The sequence below is a fragment of the Pelodiscus sinensis genome, chromosome 18, assembly GCF_052426305.1.
Source record: "Pelodiscus sinensis isolate ZL-2025 chromosome 18, ASM5242630v1, whole genome shotgun sequence".
Classification (NCBI taxonomy): domain Eukaryota; kingdom Metazoa; phylum Chordata; order Testudines; family Trionychidae; genus Pelodiscus; species Pelodiscus sinensis.
Window position 1 is genome coordinate 35,252,220 of NC_143069.1, and position 24,384 is coordinate 35,276,603.

Below are 24,384 nucleotides of genomic sequence, written 5' to 3' on the forward strand. Positions count from 1 at the left end.
CCCCCCCCCCCGGGTCACAGGGTCCCGTCTCTCCAGTCCCCCCCCCCGGGTCACAGGGTCCCGTCTCCCCAGTCCCCCCCCCCGGGTCACAGGGTCCCGTCTCCCCAGTCCCCCCCCCCGGGTCACAGGGTCCCGTCTCTCCAGTCCCCCCCCCGGGTCACAGGGTCCCGTCTCCCCAGTCCCCCCGGGTCACAGGGTCCCGTCTCCCCAGTCCCCCCCCCCGGGTCACAGGGTCCCGTCTCCCCAGTCCCCCCCCCCGGGTCACAGGGTCCCGTCTCTCCAGTCCCCCCCGGGTCACAAGGTCCCGTCTCCCCAGCCCCCCCCCCGGGTCACAGGGTCCCGTCTCTCCAGCCCCCCCGCGGGTCACAGGGTCCCGTCTCCCCAGTCCCCCCGGGTCACAAGGTCCCGTCTCCCGAGCCCCCCCCCCCGGGTCACAGGGTCCCGTCTCCCCAGTCCCCCCCGGGTCACAAGGTCCCGTCTCCCGAGCCCCCCCCCCCACCTCGGGTCACAGGGTCCCGTCTCCCCAGCCCCCCCCCCCCCGGGTCACAGGGTCCCGTCTCTCCAGTCCCCCCCCCCCGCGGGTCACAGGGTCCCGTCTCCCCAGTCCCCCCCCCGGGTCACAGGGTCCCGTCTCTCCAGTCCCCCCGGGTCACAAGGTACCGTCTCCCCAGCCCCCCCCCCGGGTCACAGGGTCCCGTCTCTCCAGTCCCCCCCCGGGTCACAGGGTCCCGTCTCCCCAGTCCCCCCCCCCGGGTCACAGGGTCCCGTCTCTCCAGTCCCCCCCCCGGGTCACAGGGTCCCGTCTCCCCAGTCCCCCCCCCCGGGTCACAGGGTCCCGTCTCCCCAGTCCCCCCCCCCGGGTCACAGGGTCCCGTCTCTCCAGTCCCCCCCCCGGGTCACAGGGTCCCGTCTCCCCAGTCCCCCCCCCCCCCGGGTCACAGGGTCCCGTCTCTCCAGTCGGGTCACAAGGTCCCGTCTCCCCAGTCCCCCCCCCCCGGGTCACAGGGTCCCGTCTCTCCAGTCCCCCCCCCGGGTCACAGGGTCCCGTCTCCCCAGTCCCCCCCGGGTCACAGGGTCCCGTCTCCCCAGTCCCCCCCCCCCCGGGTCACAGGGTCCCGTCTCTCCAGTCCCCCCCCGGGTCACAGGGTCCCGTCTCCCCAGTCCCCCCCCCCGGGTCACAGGGTCCCGTCTCCCCAGTCCCCCCCCCCGGGTCACAGGGTCCCGTCTCTCCAGTCCCCCCCCCGGGTCACAAGGTCCCGTCTCCCCAGCCCCCCCCCCGGGTCACAGGGTCCCGTCTCTCCAGTCCCCCCCCCGGGTCACAAGGTCCCGTCTCCCCAGTCCCCCCCCCCGGGTCACAGGGTCCCGTCTCCCCAGTCCCCCCCCCCGGGTCACAGGGTCCCGTCTCTCCAGTCCCCCCCCCGGGTCACAGGGTCCCGTCTCCCCAGTCCCCCCCCCCGGGTCACAGGGTCCCGTCTCCCCAGTCCCCCCCCCGGGTCACAGGGTCCCGTCTCTCCAGTCCCCCCGGGGTCACAAGGTCCCCCCCCCAGCCCCCCCCCGGGTCACAGGGTCCCGTCTCTCCAGTCCCCCCCCCGGGTCACAGGGTCCCGTCTCCCCAGTCCCCCCCCCCGGGTCACAGGGTCCCGTCTCTCCAGTCCCCCCCCCGGGTCACAGGGTCCCGTCTCCCCAGTCCCCCCCCCCGGGTCACAGGGTCCCGTCTCCCCAGTCCCCCCGGGTCACAGGGTCCCGTCTCCCCAGTCCCCCCCCCCGGGTCACAGGGTCCCGTCTCTCCAGTCCCCCCTGGGTCACAAGGTCCCGTCTCCCCAGCCCCCCCCGGGTCACAGGGTCCCGTCTCTCCAGTCCCCCCGGGTCACAAGTCCCGTCTCCCCCCCCCCCCCCGGCTCACAGGTCCTGTTCAGGCTCGGCCGGTCTCTCCCAGGCAGGACCCCCCCCAGGGAGCCCCTCCAGCGCCGCAATCCTCTCTGGGGCCCCACTGCCACCTGGGGGGTCCGCCCCCCTTCTGGGACGGCGCCTCTCCGGGCCTCCAGCCGGCTCCTCCGCCGTGAGCCCCCCGGGGTCCCCCCCTGCTCAGCCCAGAGCGGCTCCCGGCCGGCGCCCAGCAGGAGGGGTTATGGGGCCAGTCGCCCCGGCCCCCCACGTCCGCGTGTCCCCTGCAGCCCCCCCCCAGCGTCTCTGCAGCTAAGGGGGTCGCCTGGGCCCCTCTTCTCCCCTCCTCTCGCTGGGCTGGGCGCCCCCTTGTCTGGCGTCTGGCCGGAGCCGGCCGTGTCCTCCCAGCGGGGCCGGGGCACCAGACGCCGGGTCCCGTTCTGGGCTGTTCTCTGCAGGATAGATCCCCCCCTTGTCACACTGACCAGGAACAGCCGGGCACTGAGACCCCCTGTGTGCAGCCCCCTGAACCCCCAAACTCCCCACTTCCCCACCCCCCGCATGCAGCCCCCCAAAGCGCCCCCTTAGCCTCCCCTGTGTGCAGCCCCCCGAACCCCCAAGCTCCCCACTTCCCCACCCCCCGCATGCAGCCCCCCAAAGCGCCCCCTTAGCCTCCCCTGCATGCAGCCCCCCGAACCCCCACAGCGCCCCCTTAGCCTCCCCCGCATGCAGCCCCCTGAACCCCCAAAGCGCCCCCTTAGCCTCCCCTGCATGCAGCCCCCTGAACCCCCAAAGCGCCCCCTTAGCCTCCCCTGCATGCAGCCCCCCGAACCCCCACAGCGCCCCCTTAGCCTCCCCTGCATGCAGCCCCCCGAACCCCCAAATCGCCCCCTTAGCCTCCCCTGCATGCAGCCCCCCGAACCCCCAAATCGCCCCCTTAGCCTCCCCTGCATGCAGCCCCCCGAACCCCCACAGCGCCCCCTTAGCCTCCCCTGCATGCAGCCCCCCGAACCCCCACAGCGCCCCCTTAGCCTCCCCTGCATGCAGCCCCCCGAACCCCCACAGCGCCCCCTTAGCCTCCCCTGCATGCAGCCCCCCGAACCCCCAAAGCGCCCCCTTAGCCTCCCCTGCATGCAGCCCCGTGAACCCCCAAACTCCCCACTTCCCCACCCCCCGCATGCAGCCCCCCAAACCCCCAAAGCGCCCCCTTAGCCTCCCCTGCATGCAGCCCCCCGAACCCCCAAATCGCCCCCTTAGCCTCCCCTGCATGCAGCCCCCTGAACCCCCAAAGCGCCCCCTTAGCCTCCCCTGCATGCAGCCCCCCGAACCCCCAAATCGCCCCCTTAGCCTCCCCTGCATGCAGCCCCCTGAACCCCCAAAGCGCCCCCTTAGCCTCCCCTGCATGCAGCCCCCCGAACCCCCAAAGCGCCCCCTTAGCCTCCCCTGCATGCAGCCCCCTGAACCCCCAAATCGCCCCCTTAGCCTCCCCTGCATGCAGCCCCCCGAACCCCCAAATCGCCCCCTTAGCCTCCCCTGCATGCAGCCCCCCGAACCCCCAAAGCGCCCCCTTAGCCTCCCCTGCATGCAGCCCCCCGAACCCCCAAAGCGCCCCCTTAGCCTCCCCTGCATGCAGCCCCCCGAACCCCCAAATCGCCCCCTTAGCCTCCCCTGCATGCAGCCCCCCGAACCCCCAAAGCGCCCCCTTAGCCTCCCCTGCATGCAGCCCCCTGAACCCCCAAATCGCCCCCTTAGCCTCCCCTGCATGCAGCCCCCCGAACCCCCAAATCGCCCCCTTAGCCTCCCCTGCATGCAGCCCCCTGAACCCCCAAAGCGCCCCCTTAGCCTCCCCTGCATGCAGCCCCCCGAACCCCCAAAGCGCCCCCTTAGCCTCCCCTGCATGCAGCCCCCCGAACCCCCACAGCGCCCCCTTAGCCTCCCCTGCATGCAGCCCCCCGAACCCCCAAATCGCCCCCTTAGCCTCCCCTGCATGCAGCCCCCCGAACCCCCACAGCGCCCCCTTAGCCTCCCCTGCATGCAGCCCCCCGAACCCCCAAATCGCCCCCTTAGCCTCCCCTGCATGCAGCCCCCCGAACCCCCAAACTCCCCACTTCCCCACCCCCCGCATGCAGCCCCCCAAACCTCCAAACTCCCCACTTCCCCACCCCCCTCATGCAGCCCCCCGAACCCCCAAACTCCCCACTTCCCCACCCCCCATGCAGCCCCCCAAAGCGCCCCCTTAGCCTCCCCTGCATGCAGCCCCCCGAACCCCCAAACTCCCCTTTCCTCACAGTCTCATCTCCCCAGCCCCCGTCGCTTCCCGGCCGCCCAGGCTCACAGGGGCGCTCCCAGCCGGGAGAGACCCCAGGAGTCCGGCTCCCCCCACCGCTCTAACCACTAGACCCCACTGCCCGCCCCCAGCCGGGAGAGACCCCAGGAGTCCGGCTCCCCCCACCGCTCTAACCACTAGACCCCACTGCCCGCCCCCAGCCGGGAGAGACCCCGGGCGTCCGGCTCCCCCCACCGCTCTAACCACTAGACCCCACTGCCCGCCCCCAGCCGGGAGAGACCCCAGGAGTCCGGCTCCCCCCACCGCTCTAACCACTAGACCCCACTGCCCGCCCCCAGCCGGGAGAGACCCCGGGCGTCCGGCTCCCCCCACCGCTCTAACCACTAGACCCCCACTGCCCGCCCCCAGCCGGGAGAGACCCCGGGAGTCCGGCTCCCCCCACCGCTCTAACTACTAGACCCCACTGCCCGCCCCCAGCCGGGAGAGACCCCAGGAGTCCGGCTCCCCCCACCGCTCTAACCACTAGACCCCACTGCCCGCCCCCAGCCGGGAGAGACCCCAGGCGTCCGGCTCCCCCCACCGCTCTAACCACTAGACCCCACTGCCCGCCCCCAGCCGGGAGAGACCCCGGGCGTCCGGCTCCCCCCACCGCTCTAACCACTAGACCCCACTGCCCGCCCCCAGCCGGGAGAGACCCCAGGAGTCCGGCTCCCCCCACCGCGGGGGAGCATCTCATGAATTCAGGCTTGTGCCCCCATGTGGGGGTCACCTCAGCGACCCTACAGTAATAACCCGCCTCCCACGTCACCAGCTCAGGCCCGTGAAGTGCCCGACCCCCCCAGGCACGGGCGGGGTGTGGGGGGGGGGGCCGGATTTGGTGGGAGTCCAAAAATTAGCTGTGGGCGGGGGGGAGGGGTTGTATGTCAATTCCTGCTGCTCAGGTCAGGAAATACCAGCCCCCCCCAACCCCCCTCTCCCTGGCCTGCTGCAGCCCCCCCCCCCCCCCCCCCGGACCGGCCCGATAGCATCGGCCCCGCAGGCCGGACTAATGAGGCGTTGTCTGACGCACAGGGTGCGGGGGGGGGCTGAATTCCTGCGGGGGGGTTGCAAACGCCCCACGTCTCCGGGGGGGCAAAGGGGGGGCTGGGAGCCGGGCTCCTGGGCTCCCTCCGGCTCGGGGAGGGGGGCGGGCAGTGACCACCAGCCACCGCCCGGGGGGGGTCGTTCTGTCTGCTGGCCGGGCTCCAGGGACCTGCCTTCGGGGGGGGGGTCCAGCCGGGGACCTGCCCCGCCCCCACTCTGCCCCTCCCCTCCCCAGCCGCAACCTCGGCCGGGAGCTGCCCTCTCTCCAGGAAAGGGGGGGGCTACGGAAAGAGCCAGGCCAGCGGGCAGGGGGGTCCCAGACCCTCTGTGAGAAGGTAGGTGCGGCCCCTCCCCATAGAGACACCCCGGGCGTCCGGCTCCCCCCACCGCCCTAACCACTAGACCCCACTGCCCGCCCCCAGCCGGGAGAGACCCCAGGAGTCCGGCTCCCCCCACCGCTCTAACCACTAGACCCCACTGCCCGCCCCCAGCCGGGAGAGACCCCGGGCGTCCGGCTCCCCCCACCGCTCTAACCACTAGACCCCACTGCCCGCCCCCAGCCGGGAGAGACCCCAGGAGTCCGGCTCCCCCCACCGCTCTAACCACTAGACCCCACTGCCCGCCCCCAGCCGGGAGACACCCCGGGCGTCCGGCTCCCCCCACCGCTCTAACCACTAGACCCCACTGCCCGCCCCCAGCCGGGAGAGACCCCAGGAGTCCGGCTCCCCCCACCGCTCTAACCACTAGACCCCACTGCCCGCCCCCAGCCGGGAGAGACCCCGGGCGTCCGGCTCCCCCCACCGCTCTAACCACTAGACCCCACTGCCCGCCCCCAGCCGGGAGAGACCCCAGGAGTCCGGCTCCCCCCACCGCTCTAACCACTAGACCCCACTGCCCGCCCCCAGCCGGGAGAGACCCCGGGCGTCCGGCTCCCCCCACCGCTCTAACCACTAGACCCCACTGCCCGCCCCCAGCCGGGAGAGACCCCAGGAGTCCGGCTCCCCCCACCGCTCTAACCACTAGACCCCACTGCCCGCCCCCAGCCGGGAGACACCCCGGGCGTCCGGCTCCCCCCACCGCTCTAACCACTAGACCCCACTGCCCGCTCCCAGCCGGGAGAGACCCCAGGAGTCCGGCTCCCCCCACCGCTCTAACCACTAGACCTCACTGCCCGCCCCCAGCCGGGAGAGACCCCGGGCGTCCGGCTCCCCCCACCGCCCTAACCACTAGACCCCACTGCCCGCCCCCAGCCGGGAGAGACCCCGGGCGTCCGGCTCCCCCCACCGCTCTAACCACTAGACCCCACTGCCCGCCCCCAGCCGGGAGAGACCCCAGGAGTCCGGCTCCCCCCACCGCTCTAACCACTAGACCCCACTGCCCGCCCCCAGCCGGGAGACACCCCGGGCGTCCGGCTCCCCCCACCGCTCTAACCACTAGACCGCACTGCCCGCTCCCAGCCGGGAGAGACCCCAGGAGTCCGGCTCCCCCCACCGCTCTAACCACTAGACCTCACTGCCCGCCCCCAGCCGGGAGAGACCCCGGGCGTCCGGCTCCCCCCACCGCCCTAACCACTAGACCCCACTGCCCGCCCCCAGCCGGGAGAGACCCCGGGCGTCCGGCTCCCCCCACCGCTCTAACCACTAGACCCCACTGCCCGCCCCCAGCCGGGAGAGACCCCAGGAGTCCGGCTCCCCCCACCGCTCTAACCACTAGACCCCACTGCCCGCTCCCAGCCGGGAGAGACCCCAGGAGTCCGGCTCCCCCCACCGCTCTAACCACTAGACCTCACTGCCCGCCCCCAGCCGGGAGAGACCCCGGGCGTCCGGCTCCCCCCACCGCCCTAACCACTAGACCCCACTGCCCGCCCCCAGCCGGGAGAGACCCCGGGCGTCCGGCTCCCCCCACCGCTCTAACCACTAGACCCCACTGCCCGCCCCCAGCCGGGAGAGACCCCAGGAGTCCGGCTCCCCCCACCGCTCTAACCACTAGACCTCACTGCCCGCCCCCAGCCGGGAGAGACCCCGGGCGTCCGGCTCCCCCCACCGCCCTAACCACTAGACCCCACTGCCCGCCCCCAGCCGGGAGAGACCCCGGGCGTCCGGCTCCCCCCACCGCTCTAACCACTAGACCCCACTGCCCGCCCCCAGCCGGGAGAGACCCCAGGAGTCCGGCTCCCCCCACCGCTCTAACCACTAGACCCCACTGCCCGCCCCCAGCCGGGAGAGACCCCGGGCGTCCGGCTCCCCCCACCGCCCTAACCACTAGACCCCACTGCCCGCCCCCAGCCGGGAGAGACCCCGGGCGTCCGGCTCCCCCCACCGCTCTAACCACTAGACCCCACTGCCCGCCCCCAGCCGGGAGAGACCCCGGGCGTCCGGCTCCCCCCACCGCTCTAACCACTAGACCCCCACTGCCCGCCCCCAGCCGGGAGAGACCCCAGGAGTCCGGCTCCCCCCACCGCTCTAACCACTAGACCCCACTGCCCGCCCCCAGCCGGGAGAGACCCCGGGCGTCCGGCTCCCCCCACCGCTCTAACCACTAGACCCCACTGCCCGCCCCCAGCCGGGAGAGACCCCAGGAGTCCGGCTCCCCCCACCGCTCTAACCACTAGACCCCACTGCCCGCCCCCAGCCGGGAGAGACCCCGGGCGTCCGGCTCCCCCCACCGCCCTAACCACTAGACCCCACTGCCCGCCCCCAGCCGGGAGAGACCCCGGGCGTCCGGCTCCCCCCACCGCTCTAACCACTAGACCCCACTGCCCGCCCCCAGCCGGGAGAGACCCCGGGCGTCCGGCTCCCCCCACCGCTCTAACCACTAGACCCCACTGCCCGCCCCCAGCCGGGAGAGACCCCAGGAGTCCGGCTCCCCCCACCGCTCTAACCACTAGACCCCACTGCCCGCCCCCAGCCGGGAGAGACCCCAGGAGTCCGGCTCCCCCCACCGCTCTAACCACTAGACCCCACTGCCCGCCCCCAGCCGGGAGAGACCCCAGGAGTCCGGCTCCCCCCACGGCTCTAACCACTAGACCCCACTGCCCGCCCCCAGCCGGGAGAGACCCCAGGAGTCCGGCTCCCCCCACCGCTCTAACCACTAGACCCCACTACCCGCCCCCAGCCGGGAGAGAACTCAAGCCCTGCCGCCTCCCGGAACCAGGAGTCTCCGCAGAGTGGGAGGCAGAGGCCGAGGGGCTGCAGGGCTGGGTGGGGAGCCAAGAAACCCAGGGGGCAGAGCTCAGACTCCTGGGTTCTGTCCCAGGCTGGTTGACTGTGGCCAAAGTATTTGCCCTTCCTGTGCCTCAGCTTCCCCATGGAAAGGGGGGGGGCTGCGGCCTGCCCAGGGGTGAACGCCATGGTTCCCCAGTGTCCCCCCCAGGAGCCGGGACCTCCCAGGCCCCAGGTGATTGGCAGGCCCCTGGGGGGGGTGAGGAGCCAGGGCCAGCACATGGCCTGCCCTGGGAGCCGGGGCTACTTTCCCGTGCACCCCAACTTGAGGTGCCTTGTGCTCCTGATGTGTGCTGCAGTCCCTGCCGCGGCCAAGCACTGCCCGTCCTGTGCCTCAGTTTCCCTGTGTGAAGGGGGGCGAGGGCTGGGGTCCTGCGTGTGCACTCGGCCCTTTTTGCGGTGTGTTGCCAGGGCGTCCCCGAGCCGTGCACAGTTGTGTTGTTCGCCTGGCTGCTCTGCAGCGCACAGCTTGACTCACAATGCTGTGTGGGTCTGCCCAGCTGTCCCACTGGGCCGTTCCTTGTGTGTGCCCTCGGGGCTGTGCTGCTCGCGGAGCTGTGTTGCCATGCGTGTTGCAGCACACGGTGCAGTGTGGCAGTGCGTCACAGTGAGTGTTGCAGTGTTGCAGTGCGTATTGCAGCGTGGCAGGGCGTGTTGCAGCGTGGCAGGGCGTGTTGCAGTGTGGCAGGGTGTATTGCAGCGTGGCAGGGCGTGTTGCAGCATGGCAGGGCGTGTTGCAGCGTGGCAGGGCGTGTTGCAGTGTGGCAGGGTGTGTTGCAGTGTGGCAGGGCGTGTTGCAGCGTGGCAGGGCGTGTTGCAGTGTGGCAGGGTGTGTTGCAGCGTGGCAGGGCGTGTTGCAGTGTGGCAGGGTGTGTTGCAGCGTGGCAGGGCGTGTTGCAGCGTGGCAGGGCGTGTTGCAGTGTGGCAGGGCGTGTTGCAGCGTGGCAGGGTGTGTTGCAGTGTGGCAGGGCGTGTTGCAGTGTGGCAGGGCGTGTTGCAGCGTGGCAGGGCGTGTTGCAGTGTGGCAGGGCATGTTGCAGCGCGTGTTGCAGCGTGGCAGGGTGTGTTGCAGCGTGGCAGGGCGTGTTGCAGTGTGGCAGGGTGTGTTGCAGCGTGGCAGGGCGTGTTGCAGCGTGGCAGGGCGTGTTGCAGTGTGGCAGGGCATGTTGCAGCGCGTGTTGCAGCGTGGCAGGGCGTGTTGCACCGTGGCAGGGCGTGTTGCAGTGCGTGTTGCTGCATGGCAGGGCGTGTTGCAGTGTGGCAGGGCGTGTTGCAGTGTGGCAGGGCATGTTGCAGCGCGTGTTGCAGCGTGGCAGGGTGTGTTGCAGCGTGGCAGGGCGTGTTGCAGTGTGGCAGGGTGTGTTGCAGCGTGGCAGGGCGTGTTGCAGCGTGGCAGGGCGTGTTGCAGTGTGGCAGGGCATGTTGCAGCGCGTGTTGCAGCGTGGCAGGGCGTGTTGCAGCGTGGCAGGGCATGTTGCAGCGCGTGTTGCTGCATGGCAGGGCGTGTTGCAGCGTGGCAGGGCGTGTTGCGGCGCGTGTTGCTGCGTGGCAGGGCGTGTTGCAGCGTGGCAGGGCGTGTTGCAGCGTGGCAGGGCGTGTTGCAGCGCGTGTTGCTGCGTGGCAGGGCGCGTTGCAGCGTGGCAGGGCGTGTTGCAGCGTGGCAGGGCGCATCGCGGCGCCCTGCGTCACCCAGCCATAGCGCAGAGCTGCTCCGCATCGTGACGCCCGCCCTCTCCCTGCAGCCCACCATGCCCAACAGCTCCCTGGCTCCCAACGCGTCCCTCCCAGGCGCCCGGGAGCCGGCCCTGGCCGTCGCTGAAGTGGCCGTCCTGAGCATCATCTTCCTGCTGGCCACGCTGAGCAACGGGCTGCTGCTGGGCGTGCTGGGCCGGCGCCGGGCCCGCGCCGCCCCCATGCACCACTTCATGCGTCACCTCTGCCTGGCCGACCTGGGCGTGGCCCTCTTCCAGGTGCTGCCCCAGCTGCTGTGGGATGTCACGGACCGGTTCCTGGGCCCCGACGCCCTGTGCCGGGCCATCAAGTACCTGCAGGTGGTGGCCATGTTCGCCTCCTCCTACGTCATCCTGGCCATGACCTACGACAGGCACCGGGCCATCTGCCGGCCCGCCATGGCCTTCCGGCGGGGCCCGGTCAGCTGGAAGGCACCGCTGGTGGCAGCATGGGGATCGGCCCTGCTCCTCAGCCTGCCCCAGCTCCTCATCTTCTCCAAGGTGCAGCTGCCCGAGGGCGTCAGCGACTGCTGGGCCACCTTTGCCGAGCCCTGGGGCGCCCGCGCCTACGTCACCTGGGTCACCCTGATGGTCTTCGCCCTGCCCACCCTCTTCATCGCCACCTGCCAGGCCCTCATCTTCCGGGAGGTGGCCAGGAGCCTGCGGCGGGGCCCCCCGGGCAGGGGGGTGTCAGCGGCTGTGGCCAAGACACTGCGCATGACGCTGGTGGTTGTGCTTGTCTACGTGCTCTGCTGGGCCCCCTACTTCTGCGTCCAGCTCTGGGCCGTCTGGGACCCCCAGGCACCTGTGGAAGGTGAGATCCCTCCCCACACACACCCCAGGCAGGTTGGGAGAGGCACCGGCAGGGCTGGGGGGGCAGGGGCTGTGGGTTAGAGTGGGGGTCACCGGCAGGGCTGGGGGGCAGGGGCTGTGGGTTAGAGTGGGGGTCACCGGCAGGGCTGGGGGGCAGGGACTGGGGGGGCCAAGTGAGGGGGACCAGCAGGGCTGGGGGGTAGGGGCTGCGGGTGGGAGTGAGCGGGGCTGGGGGGCCTGAGTGGGGGGCTGAGTGGGGGGCAGGGCTGGGGGGCAGGGGCTGCGGGTGGGAGTGAGGGGGACTGGCAGGGCTGGGGGGCTGAGTGGGGGGCAGGGGCTGCGGGTGGCAGTGGGGGGACTGACAGGGCTGGGGGGCCAAGTGGAGGGGCAGGGTTGGGGGTAGGGGCTGCGGGTGGCAGTGGGGGGACTGGCAGGGCTGGGGGGGGCTGAGTGGAGGGGCAGGGTTGGGGGGTAGGGGCTGCGGGTGGCAGTGGGGGAGACTGACAGGGCTGGGGGGGCTGAGTGGGGGGGCAGGGCTGGGGGCAGGGGCTGCGGGTGGCAGTGGGGGGGACTGGCAGGGCTGGGGGGGCCGAGTGGGGGGCAGGGCTGGGGGGCAGGGGCTGCGGGTGGCAGTGGGGGAGACTGACAGGGCTGGGGGGGCTGAGTGGGGGGGCAGGGCTGGGGGCAGGGGCTGCGGGTGGCAGTGGGGGGACTGGCAGGGCTGGGGGGGCCGAGTGGGGGGCAGGGCTGGGGGGCAGGGGCTGCGGGTGACAGTGGGGGAGACTGACAGGGCTGGGGGGGCCAAGTGGGGAGGGCAGGGCTGGGGGGCAGGGGCTGCGGGTGGCAGTGGGGGGACTGGCAGGGCTGGGGGGGCCGAGTGGGGGGGCAGGGCTGGGGGCAGGGGCTGCGGGTGGCAGTGGGGGGACTGGCAGGGCTGGGGGGGCCGAGTGGGGGGGCAGGGCTGGGGGGCAGGGGCTGCGGGTGGCAGTGGGGGGACTGGCAGGGCTGGGGGGGCCGAGTGGGGGGCAGGGCTGGGGGGCAGGGGCTGTGGGTGGCAGTGGGGGGACTGGCAGGGCTGGGGGGGCCGAGTGGGGGGCAGGGCTGGGGGGCAGGGGCTGTGGGTGGCAGTGGGGGGACTGGCAGGGCTGGGGGGGCCGAGTGGGGGGGCAGGGCTGGGGGGCAGGGGCTGTGGGTGGCAGTGGGGGGACTGGCAGGGCTGGGGGGGCCGAGTGGGGGGGCAGGGCTGGGGGCAGGGGCTGCGGGTGGCAGTGGGGGGACTGGCAGGGCTGGGGGGGCCGAGTGGGGGGGCAGGGCTGGGGGGCAGGGGCTGCGGGTGGCAGTGGGGGGACTGGCAGGGCTGGGGGGGCCGAGTGGGGGGGCAGGGCTGGGGGCAGGGGCTGCGGGTGGCAGTGGGGGGACTGGCAGGGCTGGGGGGGCCGAGTGGGGGGGCAGCAGCAGGAGCTGACCTCCCCCCTCCCCCCCAGGCCCGGCCTTCACCCTGCTGATGTTAGTCGCCAGCCTGAACAGCTGCACCAACCCCTGGATTTACGGGGCCTTCAGCAGCAGCATCTCGGGGGAGCTGGGCCGCCGGCTGCGCCCCCGGCCCCGCGCCAGGCCCGGGCGAGGCGGCTCCACCCCTGGGGGGGCCCCCGAGCAATCACCCCAATAAAAGCAGGGCCGGGGAGAAAGAGCCTGGAGCCTGTCGGGGGGGGCGCTGGGGCGGGTCAAAGGGCCCCCCCCAGCTGGGAGAGCCCGGGCGGGGCCCTTGGATTGCGGCTCATTGAACAGTGCAGCCGCCAAGGGACCCCAGGGTGGGCGGTCAATGCACTGCGGCCCCCCCCCCCCGCGCCCGGGGGCGGGGCCAGGAGGGGGCGGGGCTGGGGTACTGAGGGGCGGGGCCAGGGAGCCGCTGAGGGCGGGGTCAGCAGGTGGCGGGGCCGGGGTACTGAGAGGCGGGGCCGGGGAGCTGCCAGGGGCGGGGTCAGGGGGGCGGGGCCGGGGAGCTGTCAGGGGCAGGGTCAGGAGGGGGCGGATCAGTGGGGGCGGGGCTGGGGTACTGAGAGGCGGGGCCGGGGAGCTGCCAGGGGCGGAGTCAGGGGGGGCGGGGCCGGGGAGCTGTCAGGGGCAGGGGCAGGAGGGGGCGGATCAGTGGGGGCGGGGCTGGGGTACTGAGAGGCGGGGCCGGGGAGCTGCCAGGGGCGGGGTCAGGGGGGCGGGGCCGGGGAGCTGTCAGGGGCAGGGTCAGGAGGGGGCGGATCAGTGGGGGCGGGGCCGGGGTACTGAGAAGCGGGGCTGGGGAGCTGCCAGGGGCGGGGTCAGGGGGGGCGGGGCTGGGGAGCTGTCAGGGGCAGGGTCAGGAGGGGGCGGATCAGTGGGGGCGGGGCCGGGGTACTGAGAAGCGGGGCTGGGGAGCTGCCAGGGGCGGGGTCAGGGGGGGCGGGGCTGGGGAGCTGCCAGGGGCGGGGTCAGGGGGGGCGGGGCTGGGGAGCCACCGGGGGCGGGGTCAGGAGGGGGCGGGTCGCTGGGGGCGGGTCCCAGGTACTGAGGGGCGGGGCTGGGGAGCCGCCGGGGGTGGGGCACTGGAGGGTGGGAGATGCAGAGTGTGGCGCACGAGTGTGTACAGCCGTTCCCTGGGTGCGGTCCGGGAACAGCAGCCGGCTGGGAGTCCAGGGGTGTGGAGGCCGGGGGGGCCCGCGGAACAGGGGCCCAATACAAATGGACGGAGGCTTTGCAGGAAGGGAGGGGCGGGGCGTCCCCTCTCGCAGGGCTCTCTGTAGGAGGCCGAGAGTGGCCGCGGCAAGGCCACCTCCACCCCCTGGAGTAGGCGCAGGGGGGTCCAAAGGGCGGAGAGCCCCAGGCGTCGAGCGAGCGCTCGGGGATCCACCCAGTCCCCCCCGGCGTAGTCCACCAGGATCAGCCTCCGGCGCACTGGCTGGATTGTGGAGCAGGGGCTCCGCGAGGTCTGCTCCCTCGGTGGCCACAACGGGCCTGGTTGCCAAAAAGAGCTGCCGGGTCCGGAGGGGCTCCTGGTAGAATTCCGGCGCCGCTGAGGCCCCTCGGGTGGATGAGGAAGAGCTGCCGGTCGTATCGGAGCCCTCGGAGGCGGCAGAGGAGGGCGCAGGCCAAGGTGCCCCATGCCGGATCACCTGCACTAAAGAGGAGTCTCTGCAGGGCCTGGAGGCAGAAGGTCCGGACCTGGCTGCGCATGGGGTCAGGAGGGGGCGGGGCCGGGGTACTGAGAGGCGGGGCTGGGGAGTTGCGGGGGGCCGGGGTACTGAGAGGCGGGGCTGGGGAGGGGCGGGGGGGCGGGGCCGGGGTACTGAGAGGCGGGGCTGGGGAGTTGCTGGGGGCGGGGTCAGGAGGGGGCGGGGCCGGGGTACTGAGAGGCGGGGCTGGGGAGTTGCGGGGGGCGGGGTCAGGAGGGGGCGGGGCCGGGGTACTGAGAGGCGGGGCTGGGGAGTTGCGGGGGCCGGGGTCACGAGGGGGCGGGGCCGGGGTACTGAGAGGCGGGGCTGGGGAGTTGCGGGGGGCGGGGTCAGGAGGGGGCGGGGCCGGGGTACTGAGAGGCAGGGCTGGGGAGTCGCGGGGGCGGGGTCACCAGGGGGCGGGGCCGGGGTACTGAGAGGCAGGGCTGGGGAGTTGCGGGGGGCGGGGTCAGGAGGGGGCGGGGCGGGGGTACTGAGAGGCAGGGCTGGGGAGTCGCGGGGGCGGGGTCACCAGGGGGCGGGGCCGGGGTACTGAGGGGCGGGGCTGGGGAGCCGCCAGGGGCGGAGTCAGGAGGGGGCGGGGCCGGGGTACTGAGAGGCGGGGCTGGGGAGCCGCCGGGGGCGGGGTCAGGAGGGGGCGGGGCTGGGGTACTGAGAGGCGGGGCTGGGGAGTCGCGGGGGCGGGGTCACGAGGGGGCGGGGCCGGGGTACTGAGAGGCGGGGCTGGGGAGCCGCCGGGGGCGGGGTCAGGAGGGGGCGGGGCTGGGGTACTGAGAGGCGGGGCTGGGGAGTCGCGGGGGCGGGGTCACGAGGGGGCGGGGCCGGGGTACTGAGGGGCGGGGCTGGGGAACCGCCGGGGGCGGGGCACTGGGGGCGGGGCCGGATGTTTCCCGGCCGCTAAAACACTTCCCGGGGGGCGGGGCTGTCCGCGGCTCGAGTCCGGGCCTGGCGCGCTGCTGCACAGTCACAGCTACAACTTGGCCCAAAGTCTACTCTGATTGGGCTCCTGCGATGTCACTCTAGTGCGCTGCGGCTTCTGATTGGCTGCTGGCATGAATGGGCGGGATTCTCAGGCAGATGACGGTTGGCTGGTGAGTGGCTGGAAGAAACGTCCGTCGCTGACTGATGGGCGAATGGCGGCTCGAGGAAGTTGTCCGATCTGATTGGTTGGATCGAGCCAAGCTCCGAGACTGGGATTGGTGCGTTCGGTGGGAGGTGGGTCGTATGAGGGTATCCAATCGGGCGGCCATTGACCGAGACAGGATTGGGCGGAGCCATCCTAGTATCGAGCGCTGATTGGACGAAGTTAATGAGTGGGTCCCCGCTGATTGGGCGGTAATGGGACATGGGCGGAACCTAATCACGTCGTCGCGACTGGCTGAGGCCCGGTGGGGAGGGCGGGACAAAACCCTGATCCTGCAGCGGATTGGCTGTGCCCGGCCAAATGAGGAGTGGCCGAGTCCGGGAACGCGCGGGCGGGACTAAACCCCAGATACTCATCAGGATTGGCTGATGGACATCCCGTGACCCACGTCCGGCCTCAGGATTGGCCGGAGCCTCTCGGGGAGGTGGGAGCTGCCTGGGCCCCGCCCCCGAGCTCAGAAGCCGCGAGGAGCCGCCGGGAGCTGCGGAGCCGGAGCCATGAACATTCGGAACGCGCGGGTGGGCGGGGGCGGGGGAGGGGGATTCCGGGGGCCCCCGGCGGGAGGGAGCGGGGGGTCCGGGGGGAGGGGAGGGGGATTCCGGGGGCCCCCGGCGGGAGGGAGCGGGGGGTCCGGGGGGAGGGGAGGGGGATTCCGGGGGCCCCCGGCGGGAGGGAGCGGGGGGTCCGGGGGGAGGGAGCGGGGGGGGGTCCGGGGGGGGGGCCCCCGGCGGGAGGGAGCGGGGGGTCCGGGGGGAGGGAGGGGGGGGGGGGTCCGGGGGCCCCCGGCGGGAGGGAGCGGGGGGGGGGGGAGGGGAGGGGGGTCCGGGGGGGGGAGGGAGCGGGGGGTCCGGGGGCCCCCGGCGGGAGGGAGCGGGGGGTCCGGGGGGCCCCGGCGGGAGGGAGCGGGGGGTCCGGGGGGAGGGAGCGGGGGGTCCCGCCCCGCTGACGCCGCCCCCCCGCAGCCCGAGGACCTGACCAACATGCAGCATTGCAACCTGCTGTGCCTGCCCGAGAACTACCAGATGAAATACTACTTCTACCACGGCCTGTCCTGGCCGCAGGTGTGCGGGGCGGGGGGCGGGGCTGGATGGGGGGGCTGCGGGAGGCGGTGGTGGATGTGGGGGCTGGGGGGCGGGGCCTGGATGGGGGGGCTGCGGCAGGCGGTGGTGGATGTGGGGGGCAGGGACCGGATAAGGGGACTGTGGAGGGTGGGGGCAGGGTAAGGAGACTGGGTGGCGGGGGCCAGAAAAGGGGGCTATGGGGGCCGGATGGGAGGGCTGTGGGGGGGCGGGGGGCTGGCTCAGGGGGCCACGAGTCCTGATCTCCCCCCCTCCCCCAGCTCTCCTACATCGCTGAGGACGAGAATGGCAAGATCGTGGGCTACGTGCTGGCCAAGATGTGAGTCCCAGGCTCCCCGCCCTCAGCACCCACCCCCTGCCCTTTCCCAGTGTGCCTGCCAGGGGGCAGACTCTTGCCCCCCAGCTCGTCGCTGACCCCTCTCCTGTCGCTCTAGGGAGGAGGACCCCGACGACCTGCCCCACGGACACATCACCTCCCTGGTGCGTGAGCCGCGCGCAGCTGCCAGATTGAGAGCAGCACGGGAGGCTGGAGGGGGGGCTGGCGGGGGGTGGACTGAGGCAATGGGGGCTGGGCGGGCCGGGGGGCATGGCCGTTGGAAGGGGTCAGGCACCCCCTATCTCCTCGCCCCCAGGCTGTGAAACGCTCCCACCGGCGCCTGGGGCTGGCGCAGAAGCTGATGGACCAGGCGTCCCGCGCCATGATCGAGAACTTCAACGCCAAGTACGTCTCCCTGCACGTCCGCAAGAGGTGAGCCCCCCACGCCCCCTTCCCCCCCTCCGCGCCCCCTCTCCCCGCCCCCCGGGCCTGCCCCCTCCGCACCCCCTCTCCCCGCCTCCCCTCTCCTCTCCCCCAAGATGCCTCCCCCTTTTCCATCCCCATCCACAGGTGCTGGTCACCACGGCTCCCCCTTGCCAGCTGCCTTTGCCCCCTGGCCCTGTGAGTCCTGCCCCAGGTCCCACCTTTGCCCCCAGGCCTTGGCACAGCTGGGCCCCCACCTTCTCCCCTGGCCCATCTCTCTCGGTGCCCCCATTTACTGACTCCCCTTCTTCTCCTGCAGTAACCGAGCAGCTCTTCACCTCTACTCCAACACCCTCAACTTCCAGTGAGTGTGGGGAAGCGGGTGGGGCGGGGCAGGGTCTGCCTGGCCCCCTGCCCCCCATGGTAACCTGCTCCCCACCCCCCTAGGATCAGTGAGGTGGAGCCCAAGTACTACGCCGACGGGGAGGACGCATACGCCATGAAGCGGGACCTAACCCAGATGGCAGATGAGGTACAGACAGCGTGGCCTGCCAGACCTGCTGGTACCTGGGGGCCCTGGGGAGCCACCTAGCCCTGCACCCCAACTGCACAGCCAGCAGCGACTTGCCCAGTGTGTCACCCTCATTCCCACCACTCACACTCTGGTTCCAGGCGCGGGGAAACTGAGGCACGCATAGGGAAACTGAGGCCCACCGTGTTCAAGCAAGTCCTCAGGCGCTTGGTGCTGGCCCCTGTCATTGGGAGCGGCCATGGCAGGGCGAGGGGGACGTACTAAGTGCAGCGCGGCCAGAGCGCATGCAGGGCTGGGAAGTGCTCCTGGCTGCTCCTGCCGGCCCAGCCCACCGGCCGGCTGGTGCTTCCCTGCTCCTGAGCCCCCCCTGCCAGTCGTGCCTGGGGAGGGGCCTGGGAGTGGGGCAGTGGGCCCAGACGCGGGGATCGTGTTGAGCTTCCGGTACCGCTTGTGACGGCATCGGGTCCCCCGGCCCTGCCCCCAGCCGACAGAGCAGAGGGGTCCACTGGCTCCCAGAGGTGGGGTGATCCCAGGGTTCGGGGCAGGGTGGTTTCAGGTCCATCGCCTCAGCCCCAGCAGCCTCAGGCTGCCCCCCCCACTTGTCTGCCGGTTCTCCCTGACTTAGGCAGCCCCCCGCTGGGCAGAGGCCAGTAGGGGTCACCCACAGCGACCAGCAAGGGGCTGAGACTGCGTCCCAGCGCAGGGCACCGGGTACCGAGCGGACAGCCCCCCCCACGCCACGCCGCACAATGGGCCGTCCTGGGCACCAGCACCCCGGGAGTGGCCCTGGCTGCTTTCCCAGGGCCCAGAATGGCACCTGCCCCCCAAGGAGCCACCAGTGGGCTCCCGGCTCTGCTGCGGCTCCAGCGGTGGCAGGGGGCCCGGCTGGGCAGCTCCCCATACTCAGTCAGGGCCACCCCAGGCAGCTTGTTCTTCCCACCGGGATGAGCCCTGGCCTGGTGCAGGCCCCAACTGGACCCCCCCAGTTCCCCAGGGCCAGAGCCCTCTCCCCTTTTCCTGGTGTCCTGAGAGCAGGACGTCTAGGCCAGGCCCCGCAGCCTGCATGGGCCCCATTCCAGTTACAGGGATCCCTCCTGTCCCCAGGGCTGCACCGCCCGCCCGGCCAGCCAGGTCCCTCCGCACTGCAGCTAGTTGTGGGTGCTGGGATTCAGGATCTTGGGGGTGAGCCCCCGGCTGGGCCATGGCCACGGGTCTGCCACCCGCAGCCTCTCTCACCTCTGCGCTGCTCCTAGGGCGTAGACGCGCAAGACCTGTGCTCTCCCCTCTCCCTGGCGGGACCCCCCGCAACGTGGCCAGTTCTTGGGGGGCCTCAACCTCGCTCCTCCACCTCCTGGAACCGCACTCAGCCATCAGCCCACCTGCCTCTCGCTAATCCACCTTCCTCTGACCGCTCCATCCACAGGATGCATTGCATCCCACCGCTGCCACCATCTGTCCCGGGGCGGGGATGCTGGCGCTGCTCCATGTGCAGCCAGGCCGGACGATGCCTCTCTTGGAGCTGCAAGGCAGGGGCCTCCCGCAGCTTCAGCCTCCCTGGGTCGGACCTCGGAGCATCCCCATGCGCTGCCCGCAGCGATGCCACGGGGCGGGCCCCCTTCCCCAAGGGGTCTGAGCTCAGCATCCAGCTGCCCCATCGACACCCGGGCTGGGCTCCTTGTTTCTCTTCCAGCCTTTCTCCTAATGCCTGTGCCCGGAGGGACTGGCTGCCATCCCCTCCTGGGGCTTGGGGGCCGGCATGGCCTATGTGCAGGCAGCTGGAACAACCGCTCCCGCAGTCGGGCGACTCAGGCGGCAGGTAGAGGAGAAGGGCTGTCGGGTCCCAGGGACACAGTGTAGCCCAGACTTGTCACAGGAGCCAGGAGCGGCCTGGAGGGGGGTGGGCCTGGAGCCAGGAGCGGCCTGGGGGGGGGCCTGGAGCCAGGAGCAGCCTGGGGGGGGGGCCTGGAGCCGGGGGGGGGGGGGGCCTGGAGCCAGGAGCGGCCTGGGGGGAGGGGGGCCTGGAGCCAGGGCCCTGCCCCCTCCCTGCATCTGCTGCCCCCGGGGAGTAACTCCCACCCCAGCCACTGCTCCCAGGCAGCCCTGCCCCCTTGTCACCCCTTCCCGGCTCAGGTCACAGCAACACCCTGAGCTGCTGCTGTGGATGTGCTAAGATGGGGCAGGCTCCGCCCCGGCATCCCCATCCCCCGTCGGGCTCCACTGAAGTGCCTAGAGAAACTGAGGCACGCATACACAGACTGCGTTACCACAGTAGGAAAGACCCACAACCCAATAGAGCGAACACAGGCCCCGTTATGTCACACTCCCATTTCCACCACAGGGGTGCCATACAAAGGGAAACTGAGGCACGCATCATATTCATGTGGCACGCTCCAGTCCACGTGCAAAATAAGGGAAAACCCCAGTTTGTCTCACGCACTGACCTGTAACTGCTCCGACCTGCCCCTTGTTCCCAACCCGCAGCGCCTGCCAGCCCAGTGCTGAACTCCTCCCAGCTCTGCCGGTGCCTGTGGCGGGGTGCCCCGCCTCCTGCACCCCCGTAATAGCACACAAAGGCTGCGTCTGGACTGGCAGCATTAGTGGAAGAGAGCGTCTAGATTGGCAGGACGCTTTTCCAAAAACACTTTTTGCGCAAAGCGCCTGTGGCCGGTCTGGACGCGGTTTTGCGCAAGAAGGCCTGGTCGCCATTTTCGCCATCGGGGCGTTTTGTAGAAAACGCTGTTGAGCGTCTACACCGGCCCTCTTGCGCAAAAGCATTTCCGGAAAAGGGCTCTTGCCGGAACGGGGCCGTCGAAGCATTTGCGCAAGAAGCTCTGATTTCGGGCAGTAGAACGTCGGTGCTTTTGCGCAAAATCAAGTGGCCAGTGTAGGCAGCTGGCAAGTGTTTGCGGAAAAGCCGCTGCTTTTGTGGAAAAACTTGCTAGTCTAGACGCAGCCAAAGACTCCCCCAGCGGGTAGAACAGGGGCAGTTTATCGCTTCTCCAGGGTGCAGCCCAGCACAGATGCAATCCGGTTCCAGGTGGGGGAGCCTGGGTCCCTAAATCCCAGCCCCTTCCTTAGGCTGCTTCCCCCATGATACCAGCCAGAAACTGCCCCCCAGCCAGTGCTGGTCCCCCGGGACGCTGAGCCGGGGTGTCTGGTTAATCCACGTGTGGGAGAGTTGGTGAGAATCTCCCATCCCAGCGGGGGCCCGGGTCCCAGAGCAGACCCCCCGCTACGCCACAGTGCCTCTCACTCCGGACGCGCAGCCTCAGGCCTGCCAGTGCCCCTGCCGGGCTGCCTGACCTCTCCTCTCCCTGCAGCTGAGACGGCAGCTGGAGCTGAAGGAGCGGAGCCGGCAGCTGGTGCTCGGCCCCCTGGAGCCCAAGGCCTGTGCGGGGGGCCCCGAGGACAGCGGAGGGGACAGCAAGGACGTGAGCGAGGCCACGGAGAGCACGGACGTCAAGGAGAGCTCCGAGGCCTCCGACTCGGCCTCCTAGGGCCCCGCCAGCCCAATAAATGGTCCTGCTGAGAGGGGGGCTCCGTGTGGTCTGTGCCCTGCCGGGGCCTGCCTGGCTCGCCGGTGGGGGAGGGAGTCAGCCCGGCCAGTCTGCTTCCGGCACCCCCTGCCCCGCAGCCTAAGGGGACAGACCCCATGGCTGGGTCTCCACAGAAACGGAACAGCCCCGAGCCATGGGGACCGTGCCCTCCAGCAGGGAAACTGAGGCACAAGTCTATTTCGTGCAAGCCTACAGGGAATTCCCATGCTGGGGGGGCACCCTAGAAACACTGCCCCCCCCCCCCCCCCCGGGCGTGGCTCTGGCGAGGCAGCCTGCCCATTCATTGGATGCTGCTTCTGGGGTCTGCGTTCCATTGGCTCCGCCCCCGCGGCCCAGCTGAGCGCGCTCGAATTGCTTGCCCCGCCCACCCGCAGCTCAGCCTCCCACAGGCGGGCGCTGATTGGCTGCGGCGGGCTCCGCCCCTCCTGCGGCCTACGGAAAGGGGCGGGGCAGGCGCAGGCTGGAGGCGGTGGGGATGGGCGACTCCCAGGTCCTGTCCCGGGCCGAGGCGCTGCGGCTGGAGCCCCCCGAGTGGAGACACGCCTGCCACGCCCTGCTCCACGCGCCCTGCCCCGGCCGGCTCTTCGGCCGCGTCCCGCTGCGCCACGCCGTGCTGGTGCGGGGGGCCCGGGGGGAGGGGGGGCTGTCCCGAGGCCCCCCCCGCACATGCAGGGGCGGTTCGACGGGCGCCTGGGGTTCCCGGGGGAGGGGCTGGGGGCCCGGGGAGATGGAGGGGCGGGGGGGCACCTGGCGATTGGACGGGCTGTCCCGAGGCCCCCCCCGCACATGCAGGGGCGGTTCGACGGGCGCCTGGGGTTCCCGGGGCGGGGCTGGGGGCCCGGGGAGATGGAGGGGAGGGGGGGCACCTGGCGATTGGACGGGCTGTCCCGAGGCCCCCCCCGCACATGCAGGGGCGGTTCGACGGGCGCCTGGGGTTCCCGGGGGAGGGGCTGGGGGCCCGGGGAGATGGAGGGGAGGGGGGGCACCTGGCGATTGGACGGGCTGTCCCGAGGGGCCCCCCCCCCCCGCAGGTGCAGGGGCGGTTCGACGGGCGCCCGGGGTTCCCGGGGAGGGGCTGGGGGCCCGGGGAGATGGAGGGGAGGGGGGGCACCTGGCGATTGGACGGGCTGTCCCGAGGCCCCCCCCGCACATGCAGGGGCGGTTCGACGGGCGCCTGGGGTTCCCGGGGGAGGGGCTGGGGGCCCGGGGAGATGGAGGGGAGGGGGGGCACCTGGCGATTGGACGGGCTGTCCCGAGGGGGCCCCCCCCCGCAGGTGCAGGGGCGGTTCGACGGGCGCCTGGGGTTCCCGGGGGAGGGGCTGGGGGCCCGGGGAGATGGAGGGGAGGGGGGGCACCTGGCGATTGGACGGGCTGTCCCGAGGCCCCCCCCGCAGGTGCAGGGGCGGTTCGACGGGCGCCTGGGGTTCCCGGGGGAGGGGCTGGGGGCCCGGGGAGATGGAGGGGAGGGGGGGCACCTGGCGATTGGACGGGCTGTCCCGAGGCCCCCCCCCCCGCAGGTGCAGGGGCGGTTCGACGGGCGCCTGGGGTTCCCGGGGGAGGGGCTGGGGGCCCGGGGAGATGGAGGGGAGGGGGGCACCTGGCGATTGGACGGGCTGTCCCGACCCCCTCCCGCTAACCTGCCCCTCCCCCGCAGATGCAGATGCGGTTCGACGGGCGCCTGGGGTTCCCGGGGGGGTTCGTGGAGCTCCGGGACGGGTCCCTGGAGCAGGGGCTGAGCCGGGAGCTGCGCGAGGAGCTGGGGCCCGGCGCCGCCTCGCTCTGCCTGGCCGAGACCGACCACCTGGGCGCCCGCCGCGCCGAGCCCGAGCGCCTGGTGGCCCATTTCTACGCCAAGCGCCTCAGCCTGGCCCAGCTGCGGGCCCTGGAGGACGGAGCCACGCAAGCCAAGGACCACGGGCTGGAGGTGGGGGCGGGCTGGGGGAGCCGTGGGGGGGGAGGAGGGGCGGGGCCGCGGAGTGGGGAGGGGGGGCGGAGCAGGGACCGGGAGGGGGCGGGACCGCGGAGTGAAGGGGGGTCAGGGACCGGGAGGGGGCGGGGCCGCGGAGTGGGGGGGTGTCAGGGACCGGGAGGGGGCGGGGCCGCGGAGTGGGGGGGTGTCAGGGACCGGGAGGGGGCGGGGCCGCGGAGTGGGGGGGGTGTCAGGGACCGGGAGGGGGCGGGGCCGCGGAGTGGGGAGGGGGGGCGGAGCAGGGTCCGGGAGGGGGCGGGGCCGGGGAGGGTGGGGGGGGGGGGTGTCAGGGACCGGGAGGGGGCGGGGCCGCGGAGTGGGGGGGTGTCAGGGACCGGGAGGGGGCGGGGCCGCGGAGTGTGGGGGGGGTGTCAGGGACCGGGAGGGGGCGGGGCCGGGGCCGCGGAGTGGGGGGGTGTCAGGGACCGGGAGGGGGCGGGGCCGCGGAGTGGGGGGGTGTCAGGGACCGGGAGGGGGCGGGGCCGCGGAGTGGGGGGGTGTCAGGGACCGGGAGGGGGCGGGGCCGCGGAGTGGGGGGGTGTCAGGGACCAGGAGGGGGCGGGGCCGGGGCCGCGGAGTGGGGGGGGGCCTACAGCCCGTCACTCTCAGCCCCGTCCCGTCTGGTTGCAGGTGCTGGGGCTGGTCCGGGTCCCGCTCTACACGCTGCGGGACGGGCGCGGGGGGCTCCCCGCCTTCCTCGGCAACAGCTTCATCGGCGGCGCCCGCGAGCAGCTGCTGGGGGCGCTGGGGGCGCTGGGGCTGGTGCCCCCCCTCGAGCTGCAGCGAGCGGTCGCGTGTCTGGGCCAGGGCCCTGCCCCCCCCCCGGGCAGAGGGACCCGGTTGGGGGCCGCTCCCCCCATTAGCGGGGGGGAGGAAACTGTGATGGGGGAGGGGCTGTGAAGCCTCCCGGGGTCACAACAATAAAGTCCCCCCCCCCCCCTTACGCTGTGAATAAAGGGGGGAGCCCCCGCTGTGCTCTGCTGGGGGGGGAAGCCCGGGCCGGAGCCTGCCGGCGGGGAGCGGCTCCCGCCATTTCTGTCCCCCCCAGCTGCCCCCACCCGCCCCACAGCCCCTGCGAGCCCAGGCCTGAGTCTCAGCCCCGCTGGGTGTGAGTAGGGGACTGGGGGGGAGGAGCAGGCG

The 24,384-nt window shown here is 72.7% G+C and overlaps 3 protein-coding genes across 4 annotated transcripts; all 3 read left to right on the forward strand.

Annotated features, from left to right (window-relative positions):
- Positions 1-5,354: 5,354 nt before the first annotated feature.
- On the forward strand, positions 5,355-12,706 carry AVPR2 (arginine vasopressin receptor 2). The gene is made up of 3 exons (XM_089770256.1): positions 5,355-5,589; positions 10,218-11,019; positions 12,503-12,706. The coding sequence occupies exons 2-3, from the start codon at positions 10,224-10,226 to the stop codon at positions 12,685-12,687; spliced, it is 981 nt and encodes a 326-aa protein (XP_089626382.1). The 5' UTR covers positions 5,355-5,589; positions 10,218-10,223; the 3' UTR covers positions 12,688-12,706.
- Positions 12,707-13,967: 1,261 nt separating this feature from the next.
- On the forward strand, positions 13,968-21,249 carry NAA10 (N-alpha-acetyltransferase 10, NatA catalytic subunit). 2 transcript variants are annotated; one of them, XM_089770259.1, is made up of 10 exons: positions 13,968-14,205; positions 15,248-15,315; positions 15,728-15,886; positions 16,331-16,429; positions 16,708-16,766; positions 16,882-16,927; positions 17,080-17,195; positions 17,506-17,550; positions 17,634-17,718; positions 21,039-21,249. In XM_089770259.1, exons 3-10 carry the CDS (start codon positions 15,866-15,868, stop codon positions 21,213-21,215), a joined length of 648 nt encoding a protein of 215 aa, XP_089626385.1. In that variant the 5' UTR covers positions 13,968-14,205; positions 15,248-15,315; positions 15,728-15,865; the 3' UTR covers positions 21,216-21,249. The 2 variants fall into 2 exon arrangements, with proteins under 2 accessions (XP_089626385.1, XP_089626384.1); XM_089770258.1 differs by lacking the exon at positions 13,968-14,205 and having other exon boundaries at positions 15,155-15,439.
- A 445-nt stretch (positions 21,250-21,694) lies between these two features.
- Positions 21,695-24,356, forward strand: NUDT16 (nudix hydrolase 16). Its single transcript, XM_089770257.1, has 3 exons — positions 21,695-21,891; positions 22,930-23,199; positions 23,875-24,356. The coding sequence occupies exons 1-3, from the start codon at positions 21,751-21,753 to the stop codon at positions 24,142-24,144; spliced, it is 681 nt and encodes a 226-aa protein (XP_089626383.1). The 5' UTR covers positions 21,695-21,750; the 3' UTR covers positions 24,145-24,356.
- The last annotated feature ends 28 nt before the right edge of the window (positions 24,357-24,384 follow it).

Bases quoted from the DNA above. Each gene is read 5' to 3' on its own strand.
- AVPR2 (XM_089770256.1), top strand. From the start codon at position 10,224: ATGCCCAACAGCTCCCTGGCTCCCAACGCGTCCCTCCCAGGCGCCCGG. The intron at 11,020-12,502 runs GTGAGATCCCTC...CCTCCCCCCCAG, and splicing joins CCCCCAGGCACCTGTGGAAG to GCCCGGCCTTCACCCTGCTG.
- NAA10 (XM_089770259.1), top strand. From the start codon at position 15,866: ATGAACATTCGGAACGCGCGG. The intron at 16,767-16,881 runs GTGAGTCCCAGG...CTGTCGCTCTAG, and splicing joins GGCTACGTGCTGGCCAAGAT to GGAGGAGGACCCCGACGACC. The intron at 17,551-17,633 runs GTGAGTGTGGGG...CCACCCCCCTAG, and splicing joins TCCAACACCCTCAACTTCCA to GATCAGTGAGGTGGAGCCCA.
- NUDT16 (XM_089770257.1), top strand. From the start codon at position 21,751: ATGGGCGACTCCCAGGTCCTGTCCCGGGCCGAGGCGCTGCGGCTGGAG. The intron at 21,892-22,929 runs GTGCGGGGGGCC...CCTCCCCCGCAG, and splicing joins CGCTGCGCCACGCCGTGCTG to ATGCAGATGCGGTTCGACGG. The intron at 23,200-23,874 runs GTGGGGGCGGGC...GTCTGGTTGCAG, and splicing joins CCAAGGACCACGGGCTGGAG to GTGCTGGGGCTGGTCCGGGT.